This window comes from Chiloscyllium plagiosum, unplaced genomic scaffold (genome assembly GCF_037043375.1).
Source record: "Chiloscyllium plagiosum isolate Xiang-an unplaced genomic scaffold, Cpla_swu_hap1 HiC_scaffold_4, whole genome shotgun sequence".
Taxonomy (NCBI): Eukaryota; Metazoa; Chordata; class Chondrichthyes; order Orectolobiformes; family Hemiscylliidae; genus Chiloscyllium; species Chiloscyllium plagiosum.
Window position 1 is genome coordinate 80,651,526 of NW_028270142.1, and position 12,972 is coordinate 80,664,497.

The window sequence follows — 12,972 nt, forward strand, 5'->3', positions numbered from 1 at the left end:
AGAGCACTGAATATAGAAGTTGGGAGGTCATGTTGAGGCTGTACAGGGTATTAGTTAGATCACTTTTGGAATATTGCATTCAATTCTAGTTTCCCTGCAACAGGAAAGATGTTGTGAAACTTGAAAGTGTTCAGAAAAAATTTACAAGGATGTTGCTAGGCTGGAGGATTTTGAGCAATAAAGGCTGAACAGGCTGGGACTGTTTTCCCTGGAGTGTCGGAGGCTGATGGGTAACCTTAAGTTAATTTATAAAATCATGAGGGGCACAGATAGGGTGAAATAGCCAAGATCTTTTCCCAAGGGTGGGGGAGTCCAAAACTAGAGAGCACAGGTTTAAGGTGAGAGTGGAAAGATTTAAAAGGGAGCTAAGAGGTAACTTTTTTTCACACAGAACATGGTGCACGTATGGAATGAACTATCAGAGGAAGTGGTGGAGGCTGGGACAATTACAACATTTAAAAGGCACCTGGAAGGGTCCATGAATAGGAAATGTTTAAAAGGATATGGGCCAAATGCTAGCAAATGGGAGTAAATTAATTCAGATATCTGGTTGGCATGGATGAGTTGGATCGAAGGTTATTTTCCATGCTGTACAGCTTTATGACTCTACAACTGCAAAAGATATGAAGAAAAAACAAAAGTTGCTACCTGAGTTGCAGTACTCCTCCCTAATAGATGGGAAACGCCATCTCATTGTCTCATTCCTTTTTTCAAGGTATTGTGCACACGCAGTTATTGTACATATAGCTTCGGACTAAGCTCATCTCAGAAATTTGGACCTGTCCATTTCAACTTTAGTAATCTATTTTAATAGCCTGATAAATCATTTTTTAGGCACTTGAAATAAACTCTTTTAAATCTGGGGTCATATTTCTCCCGATTTTTAATTACAATAAAAAAAAGCACAGAAACATGCCTTTCAGCCCACCAAGCCTGTGTCAATTCCTGTTCTTTATTTAGACCCATTACTTAATGCTCCTGTGTGGTATCTATTCCTGCTTGCCTCACATTCATGTGTCTGTCAAGATATGCCTTAAACGTTGCTAATGTGCCTGCTTCCACAACCTCCACTGGCATGTGTTCTTCTGTGTGGAAAGCTTTCACGCACTTCTCCCCTAAACTTTTCCTCTCTCACCTTGAACCTGTGCCTCTTATAGTTGACCTTTGCACTCTGGGAAAAAGCCTCTGACTATCCACCCTATCTATGCCTCTCATAATTTTGTAGACCCCTATCAGGTCACCCCTTTGCCTTTATCTTTCCAGTGAAAACAATCTAAGTTTATCCAACATCTCCTCACAACTAAAACCTCCAGACTAGGTAACATACTGGTAAACCCCTCTCTGCACACTTTCCAAAGGATCCACATCCTTCTGATAGTGGGACAACTTGAACTCATGCAGTATTCCAACTGTGGCCGAACTAAAGTTTTGTACAGCTATGACATAATCACCAACTTTTATAGTCAATGCCTAGCCGATGAAGGCAAGCATGCTCTATGCCTTCTTGACCACCTTATCCACCTGTGTTTCCACTTTCAGGGGTCTGTGGACCTGTATGCCCAGATCCCTCTGTATGTCAACGTTCCTAAGGGTTCTGCCATTTACTGCATAACTTGTGCCTGAATTTGATCTTACAAAATGCATCACCTCATATTTGTCCAGATTAAACTCCATCTGCCATTTCTCTGCCTAAATCTGCAATCTATCAATATCCTGCTGTACCCTTTGACAAGCCTCATAACTATCTGCAACTCTTCCCAACTTACTAATCAGACCCACCTGCATTTTCCTCCAGATCATTTATATATATTACAAGCAAGAAAGGTCCCAGCACTTTGATCCCTGCAGAACATCACGAGTTATTTATCTCCTTTATGAAAAGCACCCTTCCACACTGCCCTCTGTCTTCTATGACCAAGCCAGTTTTGTATCCATCCAACCATCGCATCCTGGATCTGTACCATGAAGCACCTTATCAAGTGCCTCGCTAAAGTCCATTTTGACAATATCCACTGCTTTCCCTCATCAATTGTTCTTGTCACCTCCTCAAAAAATGCAAACAAGTTGGTGAGACACGACCTTCCCCTCACAACAAGTCCATTTGCTTCCAAACATGAATAAATACTGTCCCTCAGAATCTTCTGCAACAGCTTCCCCACCACTGACGGGAGACTCACCGGCCTGTAATTACCTGAAAAAAACGATGTTTCAAGATATTTCAAGAACAGTTTGTTTTTCTTTCTGCCATTCCTCTGTTTGTACTGAGTTAACCCATTTTTCATTTTCCTTATTTTGATTCTACACCTAACTTGATATTGAATTAAGTAATTTATATTCCCTGTCCATTAATGATTGGTCAACCTAATTGATTAAGGATATGCTTGTTGGTTACCCTGTTCACACAGATCAGACCTCCCCTGTAGAGGGCACTAGTTCATTTTGAAGTCCCACTTATGGCAACTTACTGTGCAAACACTAGTGGAGATTAAATGTGCCAGGGAAAGTTTAATGAAAAATATATATTTTCTGGTTACAGTAAATCCTGGCCAATGTGTTTCTATGATATTACAATATTTTTTCATAGAATCCCTACATTGTTGAAACAGGCCATTTGGCCCAACAAGTTCACACCGTTCCTCGAAGAGTAACCCATGCAGACCCATTCCCCTACCCCATCACTCCACATGAACCCCTGACTAATGCACCTAATCTACACATTCCTGAAACTATGGGGCAATTTAGCATGACCAATTCACCTACCTGCATATCTTTGGATTGTGGGAGGAAACCAGAGCACCCAGAGGAAACCCATGAAGACACGGGAAGAATGCGTAAACCTCACACAGGTAGTCGCCCTAGGCTGGAATCAAACTTGGGTCCCTGGCATTGTGAGGCAGCAGTACTATCCACTAAGGTGTGTCACTTCTGGAACATTAGTGGCAAATTACTTCTTTCAAATATATTAAGGAGTACTTACTAAAGCTTTTGTAAATTTATATTTTTTCAACTTTTCATTTTCTCAAGTTTTTTAAAAATGATTTAAGCATTTGTTCATGACAGAATTTACATTTGGAAATATACTAATGTGTTTGAGCAGAAACTCAATAAAAAAAAACACTTTAAATGTTGGATAACAATTTGCACTGGAAATTCGACTATATATGTATTTTGTATTATTTGATTTGTTGTGATTGCAGAAAGAAGACATTGGCCCAGAAGAAGGTATGGAAGAAAGGAGGTACCCTGGTGAGGTGACTGTCACAAGTTCACAGTCCAAAGCTCTGAGCAAAGATTCAAAGAAAGAGCTCATAACGTGAGTCATGACCTACCTGTGTACAAAGACATGTAGCTATTATTTTAAAAGAATGAACATTACAGGTACAAAAAAAGCAATGGGGGTGGATTGACTTTGGGAAGGGTGATATATAAGGAGTCAAAGCAAATTCAAAGTTTTTTTTGCATTAATGTCAAAGTAATGGGGTGGCGCAGTGGTTAGCACTACTGCCTTACCGTGCTAGGAATCTGGGTTTGATTCCACCCTGGGTAACTGTCTGTGTGGAATCCCAGTGTCCCAAATTTCCATTTAGAATCATAGAATCCCCACAGTGTGGAAGCAGACCATTCAACCCATCAAGACCACACTGACCGTCCGAAGAGCATTCCACCTATACCAACCCCATCCCTATAATCCTGCATTTCCCATGGCTAATCCACCAACCTACATATCCCTGAACACAGTGGGCAATTTAGCATAGCTAATCCATTTTAGCTGCATATCTTTGGACTGTGGGAGGAAACCCTTGCAGACACAAGGAGAATATGCAAACTCCACAAAGACAGTCACCTGAAAATGGAATTGAACCCAAGTGCCTGGCACTGTGAAGCAGCGATACTAACCACTGAACCACCATGCTGCTCCTTACTGTTTCCAGTACAGACTGTAATCATGAAATAAACAATAAATAATAGTACATCTTTTAGATTCACAAGTGCTTTTTCTCTAATATTGCTCATTAGATAGGGTCTAGACATAGTACAGAGAAAGGTGGATAGGTAGCAGTGAACAATCTCAAATAACTATTACCTGGTGCCAAATACTGGTAGAGGAAGCAGATATCACAAGATGCCAGCAGTGGCTAACAGGGCAAATACTGCAGCAGTATGTCAACTCACATATTGCAAACCAAGAATGTTTCAAGAAAACTATAGATTATTTTGAGGTGTATGTTACGGACATATTCTATCACTATGCCAATTACTTTATCATTTCCATTTGGCTATACTTCCACATTTATCATAACCCACAGATTACATTGTTATAATGCTTAAACCTTCAATTTCTCTCAGTGTTTAAATGTTCACATCTTCTCCATGTCCTTTGATGGAGTGAGACAAGTTTTATTTCTTTCAGTTCTTCATTTAATTAAAGAAGCTCGATTGACAGAGATTCCCTTTTCACTTTGATCATAAAATCATAAATGATTCCGGAGCATAAGGAGACCACTGTCATGCTCCTCTTGCTTTCTGCAAAAACAAGAGATTCTGTATTATCCATTTATCTATTACTGCTTCAGTCGCAATCTCACCTGGAACTCCATGATTCAACTAATATCGTTATTTTCACAAAAAGTGTCAAATGCTTATTTTTGTTTCAAAATCTCTTAATGACGCCCAGTTCCTTTTCTGTGCTCAAACCATGGATTGGCAGAATGTTTGAAGGAGTAAATTCAAAATTTGAAAAGTATCACACATGAAATCATACTAAACTAGTATTATTCCCTAAACAAATACGTAAAATGTGTTTGTAAAATTTTCCCATGTAACCCTACAGCAGGACTCTTTCATAAATTGTGGTGAAATTATGTAAAATGCTTTGCTTATACAAGGATAAGTCCCAACCATCATGTATTTTAAATACAGAAAATTTGACTTGCATTCAGTTCAAATGCTGATTTACACTTATCAATCCATCAGCACAGCGCAACAGGTTTCAAGGCTGGAACATCTACAAGGAAGTCATTTGTTGCTTGATGTCATTTTTCAGATAAAATCATAAGACGTAGGACCAGGAGTAGACCATTCAGCCCACAGTTTGTTCCACCATTCAAAGAAATCATGGCTGATCTGATAATCCTCACTTCTTTTTCCTACTAATTCTTGATTCCCTTACTGATTAAACTCTGTCCATCTCAACTCCGATTATTCATAATGACCCAGCCTCAAATGCTCTCTGTGGTAAAGGATTCTACTATCCACTGAGAGAAGATGTTTTCATCTCATCTTTTATGGAAAACCCTTTATTCCGAGATTATGTCACCTGGTCCTTGATTCTCTCACAAGGGAAAACAACCTCTCCACACCTCCCTCCAAGTCCCCAAAGAATCCTGCATGTTTCAATAAGGTCACCATTTATTCTTCTAAACTCCAATGAGCACAAGTTCAACTTATTCAATCTCTCTTTATTAAGAAAACCTATCCTTTATTAGGATCAACTTCTCTGGACTGCCAGCAATACTAGTGTAATTTTACTTAGGTAAGGGGACCAAAGCTGTTCACGGTATTTCAGCTATGATCTGAGTACAGTAGTGCTTTATACAGTTTTAGCTCCACTTCCCAGTTTTATACTCTTTTCACTTTGAAATATAGCTAACATTACATGTGTTTGGTATTAGCTGCTGAACTTGAATACTAGCTTTGAATGATTTATGATGAGATCCCCCAAATTTCTGTGGTGTAGCTTACTGCAATCTTTCTTCACTTAAATAATATTCAGCTTCTCCATTCTTCCTGTCAAAATGCATAACTACACATTTTCCCACATGATTTTACATCTGCCAAGTTTTTACCCACTTGCTTAACCTGTCTATATTCCTCAGTGGATTCTTTGTGCCATCATCGCCACTTGGTTCCCACCTACTTTTGTGTCATCCAGAAACTTGGCACTCACTTCCCTCATCCAAGTCAATAATATATATTGGAAATAATTGTGGCCCTGGCAATGATCCCTGTGGCACTCAACTAGTTACAGGTTACCATCCAGACTCCCTTTGTTCGAACTTCCATTCTTTTCTTAGTTTGCCCATCCTCAATGAGTTATTGACCCAAGGACCTATCTGCACAGTCAGGCTGGCATAAGTAATCCCATGGTACTGTTTGAAGAAAAACAAGGGAAATCCTGGTCAATGCTAAACTCGCCACCAAAATTGTCATAGGATGAATGGATTGAGTATTATCTCACTCCAGTTTGTCGGACCTTACTCTTTGGAAATTAACTGCTGTATTTCCCTACAACAGTGATTTCATTTTGAGCGCACTCCTTGGGCTGCAAATCATTTTACAACGTACTGAGACCATGGAAAGTGCCCTGATGAATAGACGTCTTTATTTATCTATTTATTTTGAAATGAGACTTTCTAATTTCCAAAAGTAATTATTGTGAAGAAACCGCTGGAAACTATTGTTCGAATCTTGAGCTTCTTGTATATGTAGGAACCCTCCTGATTTACAGATTTGCTTTCCCCCTTTCTACAGGTGTAAAATAATCACTAATGGATAGCAAAAACTCTATGTGATAAGTGGTTACAAATGATTTCCTTTAGACTGTTAACAAAATATCAATTATTCAGACTTTAGAGTTACCATTAAATGCAAAGCCAAAATATTAAATCATAGTACAAATTCTTAGTAGTGAAATTGTATCTTAATCACCTTCCTGGAATATTTAGGCATGGATATTTTTGATTGAAATAATTTCAGTAAATCTTCTGTATCTGTGAAATCACAAATCACAAATTCACCAATACGTACCAAAAAATAAGTAACAACAGAAATTAACATGCACAGGCAAAAATCATGTATCTGTGATATTTTTAATCATTTTAACCTATTTTAACTTACAAATTTCATCATTTGCAGGGTTCTCGGGAACAGACCCCTCACACATATGGAGTAATGATTGTATATTCTTAAACGCCTGGAGATATTTTGTCTTATGCTGTCAATTTGATCATTTTTTCTTTGTAATGTTGTTTCCTAGTTGCCCAACCCCAGGATGTGACGGTAGTGGCCACGTAACTGGAAATTATGCATCCCACCGCAGGTATGTGAAAGCATCCCAGCATCCCAAAGAAACATTAATTTCTTGAAACATAAATCATGAATACTTTAGTAGTGTTTATTGCAATGGGCTGCTACATTAGCCTGCTTACTTTTTCATTTTTGAGTGAGATTCAATAAGCTCACTCTGCCATCACCAGAATGTCTTTTGTCTTTTCTCATGCAATCCTTTGCTCTTCATCCGGTGCTCGCCTCATGGAGTCATGTGGCAGGAGGGGTGGAAATGCTCACTCGCTGCTGCAGCCTTCATGCTGCTGGCTCCATTTTTAAAACGCTTCAAGGTAGAAAGTCACACTGTGCTCCTGCACTATTATCCTAAAGGAAATAACCCAGAAAGGCAAGTTAGCTCCACGGTTCATCTGCAGAGGGTTGGAAGTGCTGATGGATGAGATGGTAGAAAGGATGGCAGTGCCTATTCTTGCTGACTGGTAAAACAGGCCCTGCCACCAAACTCAGTGCACCTGGAGAAAGCCAGTTGTCCATGGCAGTGCTGTTTTTCCAGAAAGAAGGTCACTGATTTTCTGCACTCCTCCTGCGAAAAGTGACACCATCTTCTCTCTACTACCTCACATCACAGGGTCACCAGGCATTCTGCCACTGCATGCGCACCTCACCAAAGCTCATGGGCTACAACCTCTTACTATTCAATTATTCAACTATCCAACTATTATGTGTATTAAATAGCTTTCACCCACCTAGTCTTCCCAAAAACACTAACTCTTCCTGCCCTCTGTACTTCCTACTCACTGGGGACTTTACCACCTGACCAACTTCTGTATCATCAATAGTAATTTTCCCATAGCTTTCCAAGCACAAGCATGACCCTAACCTTGCCATAGCTGGTTATTTTAACACAACATCCTGCCCACATGTCTGTCCTTGGTATGCTGCAATGCTCCTGTGAATCACAGTCCAAACTGGAGGAACAACATCTCATCACCAGGCGAGGCACCTTACAACCTTCTGAACTTAATCTTGAGTTCAATAGCTTCAAATTGTAAACCCACTCCGGTATAGTGGCTAGGGTGGCATGGTAGCTGAGTGGTGAGCACTGCTGCCTCACAGCTCCAGGGACCCGTGTTTGATTCTAGCCTCAGGCGACTGTCTGTATAGAGTTTGCACATTCTCCCCATGTCTGCGTGGGTTTGCTCCGGGTTCCTCCAACAGTCCAAAGATGTGCAGGTTAGGTGAAGTTAAGTTTGGTGCATTGGTCAGTGGAAATGTAGAGTAAGAGGATAGATGAACGGGTCTGGGTGAGTTACTCTTCAGAGGATTGAAGTGGACTTGTTGGGTCTTATGGCCTGTTTCCACACTGTAGGGATTCTAAATAAAAAAATCCTTCCCTTTCTTTTAGTTTTACTTGTTACATTCTGTGTCACCGTGTCCTCTTTCCCCTCCACCCATTCCGGAGGGATTACCCGTTCTTTCCAATCTGGCAGTTAGACACTCCATTTTTCTGTCATTCTCACATTCTGATCACTTAACCTGAACTATCAACATTCTTCCTCTAGCACTCCACTTCCCCACTCCCCCAACTATTGCATAAATGCTCCACACTACTTCAGCTCTGATGAACAGTCTAGGTTCAGTAAATTAGCTTTCTTTCTTTCCATGGATGCTGCCTTGCCCACTCTGATCTCCAGCATTTGTTGTTTCCTGTACAGATTCCAGCATCTGCAGTAATTAGTTTTCCCATCAACTTGTTTCATATTGGATTCTTCCTTTTTCATCTCATTTTTGGAAATATTGTCTCACAACTGGAATGAGAGAATTAAAGCCAGCTTATGACAGGGAGAGGGTGGGCATTTGGTTCCTCACCCCATATAAGGAAGTTATGTTGCAATTTACCAGAGAAAAGCACGACCACTCGTGAAGGAAGACCAAGACTTCAAGGCCAAGTAACCCAGTAAAGCTCATTGTGCTGTGCTGTCCTACTTTCCCATTATCACCAATGTTAAGCCATTCTGAAATTGTATTATCACTCTTACTCAACTAATGTTGTCTCTTCACTTATGTAGCCATTAAAGCACTCAGCCTCTAAGAGGTCAGCTGTGGAAATCCTCAACTCTGCTCATCTCAACTTCCCTCAACTCTGAGGAAGAAGCCTGTGAATCCTAAGAGGATGCACAAGCAAGGCTTTCATGTGCATCTTCCACCAGTTCCCTGACTTTCACTTCAGTGGATACACTATCTAAATTAGACTTAGTGAGCACATCACTAACACAACTCTGCAATTAGTCAAGGAAGAAATGCTCCAGGTTTCTGACACTTAGAGCATTGCTGGAAACCATGTACATGCTCTGCCCCAGGCAGAAGATGATTCCATGGACTCAACCACTCATCAAAATGCACAGATTGGCAGAGGAACACCAGACATGTTTGTGACAGGCAGTCAGCAAACTAGACACAAGGATAGAGGAGTCCACCAGTGTTATCAGTTCTGCACTAGCTCCAGCGTGCTTCTGTCTGGTTGCCTCCATGGATAGCTTGGTGACAGCCATGGAGATCCAGGTCCAACTCTGTGTCAATCAGCTGTGTCTACAGACTTGCACATTATTACTGTAGCTATAAGTGATCAGCATTACTGATCAGGTGAATGTGAGACAATGGAGCCTGACCTTATTGCAGGAGTCCATTCAACACAAGGAAATGGTGTGGTGCCAGAAAGCACCCATTGCGAAGAGGAGCCATACACCGGACCAAGCTGAGGAATGTGAGCCTGCAACTAGGCAGGATACTTTCGGCAAACCTGTGCTCTCTTGGCCCAAATAACCCTGGAAATGAAGGGCTCAGTCTTCCCACAAGGAGGTTGAACAGTTTATCCACTTTACTAACACCTTCCATCCCGACCTCAAATTTACCTGGACCGTCTCAGACTCCTCCCTCCCCTTCCTAGACCTCTCCATTTCTATCTCAGGCGACTGACTCAACAGACATTTACTACAAACTGACCGACTCCCACAGCTACCTAGATTACACCTCCTCCCACCCTGCCCCCTGTAAAAACGCCATCCCATATTCCCAATTCCTTCGCCTCCGCCGCATCTGCTCCCAGGAGGACCAATTTCAATACCGAACAACCCAGATGGCCTCCTTCTTCAAAGACCGCAATTTCCCCTCCGACGTGGTCAACGATGCTCTCCACCGCATCTCCTCCACTTCCCGCACCTCTGCCCTTGAGCCCCGCCCCTCCAATCGCCACCAGGACAGAACCCCACTGGTCCTCACCTTCCACCCCACCAACCTCCTTATACATCGTATCATCCTCCGTCATTTCCGCCAACTCCAAACAGACCTCACCACCAGGGATATATTTCCCTGCCCACCCCTATCAGTGTTCTGGAGAGACCACTCCCTCCGCAACTCCCTCATCAGGTCCACACTCCCCACCAACCCAACCTCCACTCCCGGCACCTTCCCCTGCAACTACAAGAAGTGCAAAACTTGCGCCCACAGCTCCCCCCTCACCTCCCTCCAAGGCCCCAGTGGATCCTTCCATATCCGTCACAAATTCACCTGCACCTCCACACACATCATTTACTGCATCCGCTGCACCCGATGTGGCCTCCTCTACATTGGAGAGACAGGCTGCCTACTTGCGGAACATTTCAGGGAACACCTCTGGGACACCTGCACCAACCAACCCAACCGCTCTGTGGCTGAACACTTTAACTCCCGCTCCCACTCTGCCAAGGACATGCAGGTCCTTAGCCTCCTCCATCGCCAGACCCTGGCCACATGACGCCTGGAGGAAGAGCGCCTCATCTTCTGCCTAGGAACCCTCCAACCACACGGGATGAATGTAGATTTCTCCAGTTTCCTCATTTCCCCTCCCCCCACCTTATCTCAGTCCCAACCCCTGGATTCAGCACCGCTCTCTTGACCTACAATCTCCTTCCCGACCTCTCCGCCCGCACCCCCTCTCCGGCCTATCAACTTCACCCTCACCTCCTTCCATCTATTGTATTCCCAGCGCCCCTCCCCCAAATTCCCCCCCCCCCCCCCCACCTTTTATCTCAGCCCACTTGGCACACCAGCCTCATATCTGAAGGGCTTATGCCCGAAACGTCGATTCTCCTGCTCCTCGGATGCTGCCTGGCCTGCTGCGCTTTTCCAGCACCACACTTTTCAAACTCTGGTCTCCAGCATCTGCAGTCCTCACTTTCTCCCAGTCTTCCAGACCAGTTGGGTCAAATACAGAATAGGGTCCTTTCAAACCAGCTGTAGATGTTGGGTTTGCTCTTGGAGAGAGTGTTCGAGAAGAGATAGGAAAAACTTACTGAGGGAACCTAAGTGAAGATCATTGCAATGTTTCTTGCACTTTTTAAAATTATATATGAACTTGGACGTTTAATTTGACTGTTTTAGTGAAATCTTCACTGTCAGATCTGGTGAAGTTGTACCCATTTGTAAAATGAGCAGCTTCTTCAGACATTCCAAGGATGAAAAAATTGTCATGGCCAAGCATTTATCATTTCGCACAAGCAACTGACTCCTTGACTGCAGATGGCCTCACACATCAGGACCCCTTGAAATGTGATATTGATGACTGTCGAGGGGGTGTGGTATTCTCACTAATGAAGGACCCCTTTCCTGGTCTGTGCTGCAAAGTCCAGTGTGACTGGTCCAGGCATCGCCACATTGGCCCCGGTGAAAGAATGTGCAGCATTGTATCATTGTGCTAAGAGTTGTCAGAGAACTTGGTAAAGGTATTATCAACCATGTTTGAAGAAGGCAATCCTAATCTCCCAGCAGTCCAAGGCATGAGAATTTTGTAAGGAGGTAGAAACCTATGTGTTCTCTAATGTTTAAGTATCATAGCAGCTCCCAGGATATTTAGCACACACCTTCAAATTCTGATATCACTGGCCTCAGGTAAGGTGAAAATAGATGAGATGGAAGCTTTTTCTGTTGATAAACTCAGCAAGTTGCTGAAAGGTCACTGTCAAAACGATCTATACAATGCTCTGTACCAGTGAGAACAAAGTACCATTTTGAGAATCTCATGTGTGTGCGTGCGAATGCACATGCATGTGAGTGTACCCGTGCCACCAGTTTAGGAAGGTTCTGCTGCCAGGGACTTGCTTTTCCATCATGTCTCAGAGAAGTGTCGGTATCACTGCCTTCATAAAGGTAGTCCAATCTCTGGGCTACAGTGCCACATAGGACACTTTCACAGGTGGATAGAGCTCATTATCCCTTTCATTTCAGGGCTGCTGCATACTGAGGCTACCTCTTCTGACCAGAATTGGTAGGATCAGGTTTGGTTTAATTCCTGAGGTTGAGACCTCAGGTGGGACTGTGTCCAGGGCTGGTCCAGGATCCTGGTCTGGATTGGAAACTGGGGTTGGTCCTGGATCGGGACCAGGAATTTAGATTGCGTCTGGATCAATGACTAGTCCAGGATCTTGATTAGGATTCAGGTGAGGATCCACTTCTCCAGTTCTCTTAAATGCACATGGATTTGGTGGCAGTTACTTTGGACTCCATAAACCTTTAACTGATTTACATGATACCACCTATTTTATTTTCTGTATACAGCAAAATACTGCACATGAACAGGCTAGCCTTGTCCACCACCACGTGAGACCTGATTGGTGGGGGCAAGAATGTTCCTGGCTGGAAACTGTGTAAATTCACCCACTGCTCTACCGGCTTCTCCTTTCCATCAAAGTACACCTTTCTCCGTTTCTTTCCTTTTTGGCATTCTGATGACTGCTGCTATGTGTGCAGCCTGTACATTTTCAAATAGAATTTTCAGTTTTCTCATGGCAGAGACCTACGGCTCTGTCAAGACCAGTCCTATTAATAGTTCATGGGGCATACGGTTATTAGAACATGAGGGTGGATCCAGTA

General features: G+C 42.7%; 1 protein-coding gene across 2 annotated transcripts in view; it reads left to right on the forward strand.

Moving 5' to 3' along the window:
* Positions 1 to 12,972, forward strand: part of st18 (ST18 C2H2C-type zinc finger transcription factor) — a 429,006-nt gene that overhangs the window by 346,873 nt on the left and 69,161 nt on the right. For both annotated transcript variants that reach the window (XM_043688314.2, XM_087986407.1), the window contains exons 15-16: positions 3,198 to 3,313; positions 7,037 to 7,099. In XM_043688314.2, coding sequence (XP_043544249.2) covers positions 3,198 to 3,313; positions 7,037 to 7,099 — 179 coding nt within the window. The remainder of the gene's footprint in view (positions 1 to 3,197; positions 3,314 to 7,036; positions 7,100 to 12,972) is intronic.